We start from the raw sequence: 14,894 nt of genomic DNA, 5'->3' as shown, positions 1-14,894 counted from the left end.
ATTCAAGTGCTTATGTCGGCCTTGGCTGGTTTGTACTTGGGCTGCAAAATGAAAGTAAATTCTTGCAATAAACGCGGCGCTGTCCCGATTCCGCCTCAGCAGCATGTTGGAGAAGCGGAGAGCCCGCCCAATGCGCTGTCCAAACTCCATCTGCTGTCCGAAGATCCACTCCGAGTCGCTCTTGCCGCCGATCCCCAAGTTCGATCGTCTGAAGCTCAGTGCTCCCACGTCGATAGAGCAATCGATAGAGTAGTCAACGGAGTAATCAACAGAGAAATCGGCAGAGCAATCGACACGAGCCCGCAACTCAGTTCCTCGTGCCCAACTTTGGAGCTATGATCATCGGTATCGTGGGAGGAGGCATTGGCGGACTCGCCCTAGCCATCGCCCTGCAACGACACGGCATCGGTTCTATCGTCTTTGAGAAGGACACAAGCTTCAATGCCCGCAGCCAGGGATATGGGCTCACCATGCAACAGGGCGGACGCGCGATCAGCGCTCTTGGGCTGATGAGCACCATGACGAAGGAAGGGCAAACATCAAGCAGCCACTTCATCTTCAATAGCCAGGGCCAGATCGTGTTGTTTTGGGGAACTACCAGCTCGGCCGATGCGTCTGTCTGGCAGCCCAACCGAAACTGCCACATCAGTCGCCAGCGGCTGCGAAACGCACTGCTTCAAGAGCTCGATCCGACGCTGTGCCAAGTGCTTTGGGGCTTCGAGGTCTCGCACTTTGAGCAACGAGGTGGTCGGGTTGTTGTCTTTGCGGGCCCAGACGATGCTCGGTCTATCTACGAGATGGACGGGCTGGTTGCCTGCGACGGCATCCGCTCGGGTATTCGCCATCGGCTGCGAAACGAGCCGCTCAAGTTCCTCGGCACCTTTGTGATCCTGGGCATCTTCGAGGACGGCATCTCACCCATCTTCCGCGAACGTATGGTGCAAATGTCCGATGGCCTCGCGCGAATCTTCATCATGCCGTACGATGCGGGTCGGTCGATGTGGCAGCTCTCCTTCCCCATGGAGCTCGAGGCGGCAGTCAGTCTCGCCAGATCCGGAGCCGAAAATCTCAGACTTGAAGCTTTGCGCCAGTGCCGCAGCTTTCATCCGCCGATCCCGGAACTGCTCGCTCGAACAGAGGCAACCCTCATCACCGGCTACCCGGTCTATGATCGAGAGCCCATGGCTACAGGTTTGGATGGGAGCTCGTTGGTTACGCTGCTGGGCGATGCGGCACATCCCATGTCTCCGTTCAAAGGCCAAGGAGCCAACCAGGCATTGATCGATGCCGTGGATCTGGCCGAAGCGATTGCAAGGACTTCGCCGGAGCAGCTTGCTCAGGCGTTTCGCGAATACGAACGCCGAATGATCCTCCGAACGACACCCAAGGTCCTGGCTTCGCGAGCGGCCATCTCCTCGCTGCATTGCGCCGCCTTTGTCGACTCGGATTGCCAGCTTCGACGAAGAGGTTATCCGCGGGTTGGAGAAATGGCCGAGTTGCTGCGGAGCCTGAGCGACCGATCCATGGGAATATGGAGCTCCGCTGAAGACCTGGCGCAGGCATGCAGTCTCCAAAACAAAATCATGGCCAGGGGAAGTGTCATGCGGCAGCCAGCGGTCTGCGAAGACGACCGAGTCCATGAACCCGAACCCAAGGAAGATGCTGCCAACCAAAAGCCCAGACACAACCGGGTATGAAGTATGAAGTATGGGGTATGGGGTATGGGGTATGGGGTATGGGGTATGGGGTATGGGGTATGGGGTATGGGGTATGGGGTATGGGGTATGGGGTATGGGGTATGGGGTATGGGGTATGGGGTATGGGGTATGGAGCGTAAAGTATCGACGATGCAATATAGATCATGCAAACCGAAATGTGCAATCCCACATGCTTGGATACTGCTGCTGTACTTTGTGTGCTCCAAGTATAGCTCCTCTGCCCTGGCCAACGAGCCAGGGAGCAGCATCGGCAGCAGCAAATGCCCTGACTATCGCAGTGCGGAATGACAATGTCGATGCGGTGTGTAGCGCTGCGAACATTCCAGCCGGTGCTGGAGGACAAAGTCGGCCTGGCGCTGCTCAGAACAGCTTCCTGGGCTTGCCCTGCATCTCGCTGGCACCCCAACCGCGGGGAAGCCATGACCAAGATCGAGCGCCTCTCTGAGGCAGTCGTCCGCCGGCTTCGGTCGGCTGTGACTGCCCCAACGCTCTCAAGAATCGTGCTGGAGCTCCTTCAGAATGCCCTGGATGCCAAGGCAACCGCTGTCGAGCTTTGTCTCAACATCCCGGATGGCGGATTCTGTCGGTTATCCGATAACGGCCATGGGATCACCCCGGCTGACTTTGATCTGGTCGCAGAGCGATATGGTGAGGCCAATGCAGGCTATGTATGCTGCTGGCGCTGCTGCTGTCTATCGTGTGAGACTGGAGATTGCTCCGTCTCTCTCGGCGGTACCGACGCTGATTTGGCCTGGCATTGTCCCTGAAGCAACATCCAAGGCGGGCGGCGAAAGCAGCAGTCACAGCTTTGGCTTTCGTGGCGAAGCTCTTGCAAGCGTTACCGACATTGCCGTCGTCGAAATCACCAGCCGGTGCCCTAACCGGGTCGAGACCTACCACAAAATCATCAAGTACGGTAAAACCATATACAGCGGGCCAGCAGCCGAGCCCAGAAGCAACAGCGGGACGACCGTGGTCTTGCGCGATGTCTTTGGCAACGTAAGGATATGGTGCTTGGCCAGCCGCTCGGCCGCCGAACAAGGTCTCTGGTGTGAATGCCCAATGCAGTCACGAATGCTGCGCCGTTTGCGATCTGAGAAGAGATGTGGCGATGAGACGGCGGTGCCTATTAACACCGAATCCTGGCCGTCGGATGGGCGATGCCATCAGTATCCCATCCGCCAGGCCCTACTCAAGAAAACCGAAACAGTCGACAGCATTCGGAGGGCCGTCGAGCCAACTTTGTTTATCGCATGTGGACTCGACTTTGAGATCATCGATCGGTCGTCTGGTAAAAGAGCCCTCGTCCTGAAGAAGGTACTCTCCGTCATGTCTGTTGGCGGATCGCTCTGAAGCACACTCGACTAACCGCTATGCCATAACGAATACAGCAACGGAGCATCCAGGCCTGCTTTTCGCATCTGGCGGGCATCAACGCCGCCGAGGTAATTTCTGCCAAGTTGAGGTGGCGCCTGCCGATTCCAGTCCAAATGATAAGTTTGCCGCAGGATGAGCTCTGTCGTCCATCCTCACGCCATGTTCATCCGGCCATGTCAGCTGCGGCCCTTTAGGGTAACAGTTGATGGCTACCGCGCTGAGGGATTTGTTGGAAACTCAGGATATCCCACCAAGGTATTTGCAATATGATATGGTCTTTGGGATAGCCAGCTGCATCCGCACGAGGATGCCGTGTCGTTGACATTGCCATGTTCTCCAGCAACATCAATACTTGTACGTCAACCGGCATATTATTACAAATCATGACATGCACAAGTTCATCAACTCACTGCTGGTATGGTTCGAGGCCGTTGCGCTATTCAACGTCCAGATCCACGTTCGCGCTTATACCAATGCCGCCCGCCGCAAGCTTACATTTGAATACCTTCGTCTTGCATGGTGCGCTGTCGTGAACACAGGAAGAGCAACTGCAAAGCACACATTCGTACGGAGGTACCGGGATCTGAGCGTCGGCCGCATCGAATGAGCACGATGAATGGCTCCTGACCGAGTGGCGCTTGCTGGATACGATACTGACGTATCATACCTGCTCAGCCAAGCGCCGTAATCTCTATTCCATCTGGCTGCTCGATCTCAGTTGTCCGGCCGACACATGCGATCTTCTGCTCGATCCTGCAAAGGAGATAGTCGAGTTTACAGTAAGGAGCGACTCAGCATTTGCAATGTACTCTTCGCGACGTCGCTTTGCTCCCAGTGCAATCGCCGGCAGCTGAGCACATCCGTTGTGTCCCAGGACGTCTTTGCGGTCCAAGAAACCATCTGCACTGCTATCCAAGCGGCCACCAAGGCGTGGTCGGCATCAAAGCCATACCGAGCCCTACCTACCAACCCAACTCCGTATCAATTATCTCCACGCACTGGCCACGATATATCCAATCCAGTTGCTGCCGGTACTCGGTCGAGAGTCTATCAGCAGACGGTGCCGTCCTTCAGCGCTATCCGTCGGGGTGTTCTCGATTCCAAATCCGAGTATGTCTCTACCAGAGTCCGGAAGAGAGTAGGGCGGATTGCGATCTCAGTGGCCGTGGAAGAAAGTAGCCGGATGTCAATGTGCTATATGAAAGGACGTGCTGTTTTCGATAGAAGCGTCATTCATCCCTGTGCTTTCTCAGTGCCAGACTCGATTTTTCTCTGGCCACTCGCAGCTCACTCGTTCCTCAGTTTATCGCATCGCTGACAAGCGATGGGAGGCCCAACACCGCTCTCGAGGTATGCGACGACATCCCTTTGTCTGGCATGTCCGTCGACTGACGTCGTACTTTGCACTATCCTTATCAGGAAATCGATGCAGCGTCAGCCAGTCCTCGTATTCAAGCGGATCGGAGCCTTGCATTATCCACACAGAGTGCAGCCCCCTCCTGCAACGAGCCCGGAGCGTATTTTGTGAACTCACAGTATCACTTTCCGACCGACCAAGCGCTTCGCAAGGACGACATAGCGATGTTCAAGGTCCTGTCCCAGGTGGACAGCAAATTTATTGCATGCGTTGTCCACAGGCGAAACAACACCGGATCGACGATTGTCATCATCGATCAACATGCGGCTGATGAGCGCATTCGTCTTGAGCGACTGCTCTCCGAGCTGGACTGGCCTGACTTGGGGCTTTTGGGACCACACGCCCCTCCAGACACCACTGACAAGTTGGCCGGTCTTCCGTCGCTTCCACTCACCGAAATTCCTTGTACCTTCATCATCGACGAAGCCTTGGAACCAGTTTTTCGCAGACACCAGCAGCATGCTCGTCGCTGGGGCTTTGTCTATCAAGTTCGCACTGCCCGCTCACAGTTTGATAGCCGGCCGGACTACGCTGTGGTCCTGTCGCACATTCCCCGGGTCATTTCAGATCGATGTCTTGGGACCTCTGGGCTCATCGAGGCTCTACTTGTCCAGATCGTGCATGGCTTTGACGCCGAGCCGTCATCTACACACACGTGCCCGAGGTCGTTGATGGAAGTTCTCAACTCGAAGGCATGTCGGTATGTATATCCGATTGGCTCGGTGTGGGCAAATGTGTCGTATCGCATGCCGTCTGAGTTTGTCCTTGAACGGTCAGGTCGGCAATCATGTTTGGAGATCGCCTCTCAACAAGCAGATGCGTCGAGATGGTCGAGCGGCTCAAGATGTGCAAGGTGGGTCCAGCAGCAGCGTCTCGATCAGATGATGGTGTTGCAGCGACCATGATATGCAGACACATGAAAGTATCTCATACCGGCTCTGTGCCCAGTTCCCATTCCAGTGCGGTATGTGTTGTGAGCGCCCGCATCTCCATTTCCAAAGAAAGCCGCAGGGCACTAACCGGGGTACTCGGACTCCTCAAAGCGCATGGCCGGCCAAGTATGATACCCGTCGCCCAAATTCCCAACAGACCGCTGGTGCAAGACAAAAAGTACCAGATCAAGCGCCTATCGATGAGGACGTGGAGGCCAGACGCATCTCGATTCACACCGAACGCCGCCCAAGACGGCACAGCACAGGCCATGAGGCCGTCCAGTTCATGAAGCATCGCATGTTGTACTGTTGGGGCTCCTGTGTCCATTCTGAATATACGCACAGTCATTGCAGTCGCTCCAAAGCAAACGGGTCGAGTACTGAACAACAGAGCAATCTGGGCGGTGAGCGGTGTCTATCAATGCGGCATCGCATCCGTGGGGAAAGTGACATGTGCCCTGGGCGGGCGCTTGTTTGTCCAGGCGCATTCCCAACACAAGAGCACCAGACCATGGCTGGTGACCTCTGTCCCTTCAGGTTGCAACAGGGTCCGTCGCGAAAATTTGACTGCCCATGGATCCGATCCGACCCAAACCAAAAGCAAGGACCTCGGTGAGGATGCCCGACCACATCGCGGGCTGCGGTTGCTGGATTTCGCCTCTGTCTGCCTTCGTCAAGTCGTTCCTCCCATCTTCCCCATCGTCCATCTCGTTCCCAATCAACCATGGACTCGCCAGTGTTCGGACTCGAGCTTGACCAGATTCTGCTCTTTGGCGACTCGCTGACGCAGTGGAACTTCAATCCCGACAATCTCGGCTGGGTCGCTCGGTTCTCGCATGCTTTTGTTCGCTGCGTCGACGTTGTGAACCGCGGATACAGCGGTAAGTCCGGGTGTCCTCGTCTGCGCCGCTTCTCGCTTCGTGGATGCTTGGCCGAGTGCCTGTCGCTGGTTGCGCACCTGTTTCTCCGCCGGATGCCCTTCGAGCACACCATCGCCTCCGATGTGCGAGGAGATGTGGATTCGTTTTCCAATGAGCGCCTGCTTCTCTGACCCGCCGCAGGCTTCAGCACCGATTGGTGTCTCCGCATCTTCCCGTCGACCTTGGCGTCGATCCTGCCAAAGAGCCACGCCCGCCTCCGGCTCGTCGTTATCTTCCTTGGCACCAACGACGCAGTTACCCTCGAAACGTCGCATCAATACGTCTCACTGGATCGCTTCCGGTCGAATATCAAGGCCATGATTGCCAGCGTGCGCGAGCTTCACCCTGATGCCCGTATCGTGCTGGTCTCGCCGCCGCCCATGCACGATGGAATGTACGAGCAGTTCTGCAAGGACTATCAAGTGCCGCTGGACCGCTCCCACGAGCGCACCCGTCTCTTCCACCAGGCCTGTCTGGATATCGCCAGCGAGGAGGACATCGTGGCCCTCAACACCTGGAGCTTGCTTTTGGGTCCCTCCGAGAGCTACGACTCCGAGACGCTGGCCAAGTACTTTTTCGACGGGTTGCACTTCAACGCCGAGGGCAACAAAGCTTTTGCAAGTGCGCTGCTGCTCCTTATCAAGCAGACGTGGCCGGAGCTGGACCCAGATGTCATGCTCAAATCGACAATCATTCCGCTCGAGGAGAATCTTGTTGGCCTGAGCAAGGACGAGGTGGCTCAGGCTCTCGTCCAGAATGCTCGTCATTGATGGTAACGCCTCTGCAACACCCCGCGACGAAACGATGTCTCCCGCCTCCGGACCAGTGAGCCGCCGCCTCTTGGCATCGATGTTTGCCATGTGCACTGTTCGCAGGACGTTGGCATGCCGCAGCTTGCCCACGGGGTTTCTCAAGGATAATGTATGAGGATCATTTCTGAAAAACAAAAGCATACATGAACAGAGCCTGTATCCAAACCAACTTGTTTGAGCAGCATCACCCGAGTCTGCATCCTCATGGTGGAGGAAGGCAGGGGTGCTACGACATCAAAGCCTGGCTCCACCATCACTTGGAGTACTGGGCGGTGCATCGAAGAGCCGGGCTGCATGGGCGATGGGCCGCTGAAGGAGGGAGCATTGGGGAGATATGGCATGACATGACGTGTGCTCGGCGACGCTGTGGCCGCTACTGCCTGAAGTAAGGGGCGCACGGGCAGCCTTAGTAGCGGCGCGAAAGAGCGTCCTGAAGCTCAGCGTTTCGAGCAATCAGATCGTTCTGCTGGGTCTGCAGTTCAGAGATCTGCATATTCTTGTCCCGGAGATCCTTGACGTAGCTCTGGATGTCCTTGTTGCACTTTTCGAGTTGCTCGCGAAGCTGCAGCAAAGACGATTGAAGATGTCGCAGCGAGGATACGGCAGGCAAGACGGGTATGTCGGTGAGAGGTAGCACAGGGTATGCGGCCGGTCACAAACCAACGTTGCGGGGGGCGATCATATACGATCAAAATAGCTCGCCATAGGGCCGCAGTCGTACCCGGGGTGCACACCACAGACTCAGTCCTCGCGGCCTTACCTCAAGCTCGACTCTGGCAAGCTCAGATTTGTATCGAGTGTCTGTACCCTTGTTGAAGTTCATGGGGTTGTTGGACTTCTTCTCGGGGACGATCTGGTTGTTGAGGTAGGAACTGAGGCGATTCGAGATCTCCTCCTTGACGCTGTTCACGCGGCTCACCTCGTTGAGGAGCAGCTGTTCATTGGCCTCCATGGTCGCAAGTCGCCCAAAGACCTCACGGCAGCGGCCGCTATAGTACTGATCGCGACTGGCCAGCTGTTGCTGGAGTTCGTTGTTGAGGCGGTCGAGCTCGAACTGGGCCTGTCTCAACTCGCCAGAGACACGCTCGTATTCGATTCCGAGTTTGTCGGCCTTCAGAATCTCCTGGGCGGAGGTGAGCTCCGCCTTAGAGGCATGCAGCTCCTTCGCCAGCGACTCAGAGCGCCGGAGGGATTCTTCCTGGGCACCCTTCAGGGATTCACGGACGCTCTGCAGCTCCTTCTCGATGACCATCGCCTTTTCGCGATCCTCATCGATGATGCGGGTGAGCTTGGAGTGCAGCTCCTGGCCCTTCTGGACTTGGTCTCGCAACAGGTTCTGGTGGATGATTGATCGAGGCGATGAGAGGGCAGATGGATGTGAGCGAGTGTCGGGTGCATGCGATGGTCCGACATTGACTCCGCGGCAGCGGCCGCCGTTGGTCGTTGGTAGTTGGCTCTCGATAGAGCGCCTCACAGCCACCAGCGCCAATACCATCCTGTATTTCACCACGAGTCTACCACGCCCTCGCCGGCATCCTCGCCGGCATCCTCGCCGGCATCCGTCGAACAAGAAAGACCAAGGGTGCAGGCAGCGCAAGAAAGCGTTCGACCAGCCACCTACATTGCTGTTCTGCAGCTCATCGAGGGCTTGCTTCTGCTGGGCGCAGGCGGCTTCCAGGTGGGACTTTTCACTCTCGAGGCGACCCTTGTCGGACTGCAGCAAGCTGCGCTCGCCATCCAAACGCTGGCGCTCGTTCTCGATGAGGGTCTTTTCGTTCTCGACCCGGGTCTTTTCGTTCAGCAGCTGCGTCTTTTCGTTCTCGAGCTGGGCGGTCTGAAGGCGCAGATTGATGAGTTCGGTTTCGACCTGGCTCTTTTGCCGGAGGATCTCGTTGCGTTCACGGATGGCCTGCTCCTTTTCGGTCCGGAGGGCAACGGAGGCGGTCTCGATCTGCTGGCGCTGGCCCTTGAGGTTCCGGTTCTCGGTCTGGAGGGCCTCCATCTGCTGTCGCAGTTGGGTGGTCTGATTGTCGGCATTGATGAGCCGTCGCTGGTACTGCTCGTTCTGCTCAGTCAAGCTCGAGATGTTGATGACGCTGGCCTCGAGTTGGTCCTGGGCCTGCATAAAGTTCTGCTGGGCGGCGTCCAGTTGCGTTTTGAAGGACGAGTTTTCGTTCTCGAGGGCCTGGCTCTGGGAGAGGAGCATTCGGCTCTCATCCTGCAGCTGCTTGTATGACTTTTCGAGCTCCCGGTACTGCTGTGCCGGCACCGTCTGGATGGCCTGGCCGGCGGGGGTGTTGGGCTGCTGGGGCTGGTAGTACTGGGGCATGGCAGGCGACTGGAAGTGCGGCTGCTGCTGCTGCTGGGTGTTGTTGCTTCGTCCCCACATGGCGGGTGGAGTAGCAGATGGCTGGAAAGGAGAGAGAGTGGCGGATGAATGCGGATGGATGCGGGCCGGCAGGAGCGAAGGCCAAGGGGGCGGGCGGGGAGGTGGCTGGCTGGCCGACGAGGACGGATTGCTGTTGGATAGATGAGGTGGAAAATGGCAGGAGGGAAACCGCTGGCGGCGAGGGCGAGGACAAGTGGCGAGGTGGATGGACGAGACGGGCGAGAAGACGGCCGGCGCCAAGAGGTGCCGTGTGTGGCCGTGCGGGCACGGGGTGTGGCTGTGTCGGTATCAGCGGACGACAGCACCCATGTGCCGATGCAGTGCGGATGCCCGCTGTCGATGTGCCGACGGCTCTCGCACGATGATCGCCCCTCTCTGTGGGTATCAGCGGCCCGAACGACCGCAGCTCCGACAGCAATTGCATCGGCAGCAACAAGGCCCTCTGAAACCAAAGGCGAACCACAGCCAGACGCAGCACCGCACACGAGACAACCGGGACTGAGCATCGCGCCATGATGGCCGTCGATGAGGGCTGCAAGTTCGACCGAGAGCACTATATTCAGAAAACACCGAGATACTGACCCATCCCAATCGAGCATATACATCACTGGACTGCTTCCGCAGGACGGATGGCCATTGTGTATTCCATCCAAAAGAGCGCACAGTCCGCTGCAAGCGCAGGAGAGTTGCCTTGCACCGAGACCCACCGTACACGTCCGTCGCCGCTGGTTCTTCTGAGCAATAGCCTCCTACCATGGCTTGGCCCACGGATCGTCAATCTCCTCGAAACCTATGATGGGCTTGCCCGAGCCCACCGCATCGGCCCCAAAGCCCTCGGCCGCAACTTCAAAGCTGCCCTGGGGAAGAGTCGACTGCTCTGCGTCCCCGCTCTCGCCTTCGTCCTTGTCTTGGTTCTCGTCGTCTTCGCTTTCGACCTGGAAGACCGCAGCGCCATCGCCGTTGGTATGAGCCGCATTCACAACGATCGCATTGCTGCGAGCGGGTGCCACCGGCAGCTTGATCGGCGTCGGCTCGAAGCCGGCCAAGGGCGCCACCATGACTGCGTCCGCAAAGGGCGACTCCTGCACCGGCAGCGGAATCTCGGAGCTTGAGGGATGCGCAGGCTCTTCGCCACCAAGGCGATCGATGCTCAAGCGAAGCTCGTTGGCCAGACCAGGGCCTGTGTTTGGTGCTCTGTGTCGGTTGAGACTCTCGATGGAGGCGTTAAAGTCAAAGTCCTCAGACGACTCGCCAAACAGGCTGGATCGGCCTCGGAGGGACTCGCTGCGCTTCGTAGTGAAGAGTGATTGATCGTTTCCGTTGAGCAGCGCTGACAGCGGATCGCCCGTGAACGGCTTGTCGAACAAGCCTTTGCCCTTGAGCTTCTTGGGCTCCCAGAGCGAGGGGCTTGCGGTCGGGGCGGGAGTTGGGGTCTTGGTAGCAGCCTGGATTGTCTGGGCGGACTCGAGGGAATGGGGAGTCGCGGGGCGCTCCACAACCAAAGGATCGAGAAGCTGCGACAGCGATCCCCGGCTATTCGTTCGAGATACAGCCAGAGGATCTGCCTGTGGTGCGCCTGCTTGAGCAATTCTTGCGACAGTGGGCACGGTTGCCTTGGCAGCATCATTTGTTTCCTGTCCGTCCGCCGGGACAGAGGCGCTCTGTGGAGGTGCAGGCACACCCGCATTTGCATCTGCCAGGAGGGCGTTGCTTTCGGGTTGGCTGGCGGAATCGAGCGCTGTCGGTTCGTCAAGCTGTGCCGGGGACACTGCCGCAACAGGGCCTTGGGGAGTCTTGGCGTCTTGACTTGGAGGCGGTACAGCTTCGACATCCTGCTGGGCGATCTTGGCAGCCGACTGGAGGGTCTTGGCATCGTCCAGGGGGACCTTGGAGCCAGGTTGCGCTGGGGCAGCATCGCTATCGGCCTTGGCAATTTCGAGGCCAAGACTGGCGACCGACACAACCGAAAACTGCGACATGAGCGTCGCCACTTCGCCCTGGATCCGCTCCAGTCGCGCCGAGGGCTCGATCTGCTCACTGCCCACAAGTGCCTGGATCCTGAGCAGAGCTTTGAGGATATCGTCCTGCTTCTGCTCATAGTCCTGGAGCTTGGTTTCCAACTCGCTGATGCGAACCCGGGCCGAGAGGGGCTCGTTGCTGAACGAATTGCGGGCAGAGCGCACGGGGCTCGATGCAACAGATGTGATGTTTGGAGTCGACGTCGAGGTAAACGAGCCGCGCTTGAGAGTCGAGCCGGGGACGCCAGCCACTGTGGAATTCACCGCAAGTGGATCCGCAATCTCGGAGACAGCCCGAGCTGGGCTCGAGCCCCGGGTGGAGCTCTCGCCGAGGAGCGGATCCGAGGCGCGAAGTGGGTCCGTAAAGGCGGAGCCGTTGCTTGGGCCCCATCGCTGCGAGACACGGTTGCGGGATGATGGGCGCGCGGGTGGGTCGATGGGCTTTCCGGGCAACAGTCCCGAAGATCGTGAGGGCGGGACGTTTGCGGGAGATGAGAAGACAGCTGCCTTTTGGAGGTATCGCGCACGGAGCGTAAGAGCTGTCGAGATCAGGCTGGGGACGGTGATGTTTTGTGATTCCAGCGAGGGAAGCCTCATCAGGCGGAAGAGGGCAGCCGAGTAGTCCGAGGCAATCACTGAGGCAATCAAAGCGCATGGTGGCAGAGTAGGTCATGAGGAAACACGCCATCGATATCAAAAACAAGTGCACATCATCTGCTTGGGGAAGCAACGCATAGTCGGCTTACGGTCGTTCCGGAAGGTCACCAGGAAAGAGACGCAGATCCATTCAACGAGTCCAAGGCCCGGATCCTCGGCAAAGATGCTGTCCCAAAGAAGGAGCAGCTCTGCAAAGGTGACTTCTCGGCCGAAGAGCAGGCGGACCCAGCGCCTGGAAAGACAGACAAAAGATGGATTGGGGTGATGAGCGACCGCATTCAAATGCAACATCGATACGACGATGCTATGTCTCTTGGAAGAGTCCCTGACCGCTGCACCTACATTGCATAGAGCTGGGGCTCAATCTTGAGCTTTTCCAGGTGCGAGAACAGATCGTAGTCGAGAATGCGCAGATCATCGCTCTGGATTTTCTTTGCATATGCCACAATAGGCAGAACCTTGGGCTGCAACGACGGCGCGGGTTGTCGACATGGTTTCGTAGTCAAGGGCGATTTAGCACCAAGATGCGACAGCTACCACTGAGGCGGCAAGAGCAAGGCCAACACCAGCTTATTTCAGCTGCCACGCGACTGCCAGTGGCAATGGGCGTACCTCGTTGATGTACTTGCCCATCTTGGGCCCAACCTGCTGAGCATCCGTGCCAACTTCGTACCATGACCGCGCCGACTTCATGATGCGGAAGAAAATGACTGCAGCATCATGTTCGACATATTTGGAGTCGAACACGGTGTGTATGATGGGCTCCAGGCTGAGGCAGTTGGTAGAACAGGTGGGTCAGTCGGGTTGGTGGCGCGATGCGATTTCGTCCAAGATTCTGGTCTTGAGCTGCCTCCTGCCACCCCAAAGGCATCGACATGGCCAGCGAACTGCAGCATGCCACGGATTGAATGGGGGGGGGTATAGCCACAGAGTCCTAAAAGCATCGCTGCAGTGCCAAGCCTGCGAGATTATACTCATGCACGCTCTCGTACCGGCTCTGTCACGATACCCAACCAAGCAGACTCACCCGGATTTCAGGGCCTCGGGCTCGACCTTGTCGTGGTGCACAACGAGGAGCACCGGGGCCAGGATTTCGTGCATGCCCTGTCGATACGAGACGTCCGGATTCATTTTGCTCCAGACGAACAGGATGTTGCACATCATAGCGGTAACCTCAGGCTCTTTGAAGAAGGGCTGGTCGGGGAAGCTAGAGTTTGACAGAGCAAGAGTTACGATGAGGGGGGGGGAGTCGAAGGACTGTAGCCGGCCCCGTAGATGCTAACAAGCAAGGCGAGCTCTGCGTGCTCGATCTGTGTCGACCAAGGCAAGAGCGCCCCAGGCATTGAGGACAGCAAATGCCCGAGCAGCAAGACCAAAGATACTAACGTTCGCTCGACATCTTGTTTGATGACTTTCTGCAGCTCGGCGTCCTGGAAATAACGGGCCCAGGGCGACTGTAGCCACATTCCAGTTGGCCCGAGAGTTGCATGGCCAGGCAGCCCAAGGCCGATCCGCCCATAGCAGCGATGAGGATTCGGGATCCAGGAGATCGAGATGATCCAGGATCCAGGAAATCGAGATGATCCGGGAGAGTCAGGAGGCGAGTTAGAGCAGCAGGGAGGCATCCCTCTGGAGATTCGCTGTTTGGTCCGGGGCTAGCCCAGACTGCGACAGAATCAGCCGGCACTCACGTCGTCTTGGTCGCTGAGCGGGTTGTTGTTGGCAATGTCGCCCGATTCCTTGTTCGGGTCAAAGTAGAACTGGCTCTTCAAGTCCTCGTAGCTCCGGCGCTCCTTCTGGAGGACGACGGGCCAGGCCAAAGGGTTCAGGTTCGGGAGATATTCCAAGAAAATCTTGGCGACGAAAGGACTGATTAGATCCGTGGTGCCGAGCTGCCCGTCCGCTCGCTCGGTCGACATCGAGGATGCCCTCGCGGGAGAACATCCAAAGGTGAATCTAGGCCAGGTGCTGGTGTGCAGAGTGCAGAGTTCAAGAGGGTGCTGTCCTGGGCCAACCCAAGCTTGACCACCGCACCAAACTCCGGACCCGCTCACGGCCGGGGACGGCTCAGCAAGCTACCTTCCAGTAAAGGCTTCTCAGAGCCAGCGGTGTGATTTGACCCGACTTTGCTCGCTCCCTGAGGAGGCCCGCGGACAGGTTGGGCTGCCGCCAGAAGGCATCCCAGGTTCGTCTGGCGAAGGACAGGGGGAGGGGGAGGGAAGAGGATGCAGAGCCCGAGCGTCAGCATGGCTGTGGTGCCGGCCAAGCCCGATGAAATAAGGGGAGGAGCAGGCGCTGGCGATCTCTCCCGGGCGGTGGCGGCGACGGAAACAGAGGCGGTCCTTACTTGAGGTGCTCGATGGAGTGCATTGGGAGAAGGTCGAATCGGGGTCAAGCCGGTTGCTGCTTGCGCCGGCGGGTGTCCATGTTTTGTATAGCTGTGTGTGTGTGTGGAGGATGTGGAGAAGCGTTGTGTCGAGGCGAGCGGGATGCAAGAGCAGGGCCCACCCAGACGGGGTGGCTGGGTCTCGCTGGGCCTGAGACGAGCCACCCGAGGACACAAATATCAATGTAATCCGTTTATGCAGTTATCCCGGTGTGCAGACATACAGACAAGCAGACCTACAGACAAGCAGACATACAAGCATCCAAGG

At 57.9% G+C, this 14,894-nt stretch overlaps 4 protein-coding genes across 4 annotated transcripts; 3 read left to right on the top strand and 1 right to left on the bottom strand.

Moving 5' to 3' along the window:
- Positions 1-154: 154 nt before the first annotated feature.
- On the top strand, positions 155-1,711 carry BJ171DRAFT_43796 (FAD-binding monooxygenase). Its single transcript, XM_053107988.1, has one exon. It carries the CDS (start codon positions 336-338, stop codon positions 1,695-1,697), a length of 1,362 nt encoding a protein of 453 aa, XP_052968316.1. The 5' UTR covers positions 155-335; the 3' UTR covers positions 1,698-1,711.
- On the top strand, positions 1,540-5,808 carry BJ171DRAFT_499175 (uncharacterized protein). Its single transcript, XM_053110451.1, has 15 exons — positions 1,540-1,568; positions 1,888-2,366; positions 2,488-2,717; positions 2,889-3,035; positions 3,110-3,163; positions 3,276-3,350; positions 3,436-3,510; positions 3,635-3,668; positions 3,771-3,874; positions 3,970-4,205; positions 4,349-4,445; positions 4,515-5,212; positions 5,290-5,365; positions 5,461-5,476; positions 5,556-5,808. The coding sequence occupies exons 2-15, from the start codon at positions 2,003-2,005 to the stop codon at positions 5,732-5,734; spliced, it is 2,385 nt and encodes a 794-aa protein (XP_052968315.1). The 5' UTR covers positions 1,540-1,568; positions 1,888-2,002; the 3' UTR covers positions 5,735-5,808.
- Positions 5,809-6,019: 211 nt separating this feature from the next.
- BJ171DRAFT_499167 (SGNH hydrolase-type esterase domain-containing protein) lies at positions 6,020-7,294 on the top strand. Its single transcript, XM_053110450.1, has 2 exons — positions 6,020-6,325; positions 6,506-7,294. The coding sequence occupies exons 1-2, from the start codon at positions 6,169-6,171 to the stop codon at positions 7,132-7,134; spliced, it is 786 nt and encodes a 261-aa protein (XP_052968314.1). The 5' UTR covers positions 6,020-6,168; the 3' UTR covers positions 7,135-7,294.
- Positions 7,295-10,095: 2,801 nt separating this feature from the next.
- BJ171DRAFT_499164 (rab-GTPase-TBC domain-containing protein) lies at positions 10,096-14,632 on the bottom strand. Its single transcript, XM_053110449.1, has 9 exons — positions 14,588-14,632; positions 14,320-14,431; positions 13,932-14,093; positions 13,627-13,694; positions 13,268-13,447; positions 12,853-13,009; positions 12,583-12,704; positions 12,330-12,472; positions 10,096-12,218 (listed from the first exon to the last, which is right to left on the bottom strand). The coding sequence occupies exons 1-9, from the start codon at positions 14,608-14,610 to the stop codon at positions 10,315-10,317; spliced, it is 2,871 nt and encodes a 956-aa protein (XP_052968313.1). The 5' UTR covers positions 14,611-14,632; the 3' UTR covers positions 10,096-10,314.
- Positions 14,633-14,894: the final 262 nt, after the last annotated feature.

This window comes from Polychytrium aggregatum (assembly GCF_025602895.1).
Source record: "Polychytrium aggregatum strain JEL109 chromosome Unknown BJ171scaffold_12, whole genome shotgun sequence".
Classification (NCBI taxonomy): Eukaryota; Fungi; Chytridiomycota; class Chytridiomycetes; order Polychytriales; genus Polychytrium; species Polychytrium aggregatum.
Note: the sequence above shows the minus strand (reverse complement) of the source record. Positions and strands in the feature narration are given on the sequence as shown.

Bases quoted from the DNA above. Each gene is read 5' to 3' on its own strand.
- BJ171DRAFT_499167 (XM_053110450.1), top strand. From the start codon at position 6,169: ATGGACTCGCCAGTGTTCGGACTCGAGCTTGACCAGATTCTGCTCTTT. The intron at 6,326-6,505 runs GTAAGTCCGGGT...GACCCGCCGCAG, and splicing joins TGTGAACCGCGGATACAGCG to GCTTCAGCACCGATTGGTGT.
- BJ171DRAFT_499175 (XM_053110451.1), top strand. From the start codon at position 2,003: ATGACAATGTCGATGCGGTGTGTAGCGCTGCGAACATTCCAGCCGGTG. The intron at 2,367-2,487 runs GTGAGGCCAATG...TTGTCCCTGAAG, and splicing joins TCTGGTCGCAGAGCGATATG to CAACATCCAAGGCGGGCGGC. The intron at 3,036-3,109 runs GTACTCTCCGTC...TAACGAATACAG, and splicing joins GAGCCCTCGTCCTGAAGAAG to CAACGGAGCATCCAGGCCTG.
- BJ171DRAFT_43796 (XM_053107988.1), top strand. From the start codon at position 336: ATGATCATCGGTATCGTGGGAGGAGGCATTGGCGGACTCGCCCTAGCC.
- BJ171DRAFT_499164 (XM_053110449.1), bottom strand. From the start codon at position 14,610: ATGCACTCCATCGAGCACCTCAA. The intron at 14,432-14,587 runs GTAAGGACCGCC...GTCCTTCGCCAG, and splicing joins CACTCCATCGAGCACCTCAA to ACGAACCTGGGATGCCTTCT. The intron at 13,695-13,931 runs GTGAGTGCCGGC...ATGTGGCTACAG, and splicing joins CGCTCAGCGACCAAGACGAC to TCGCCCTGGGCCCGTTATTT.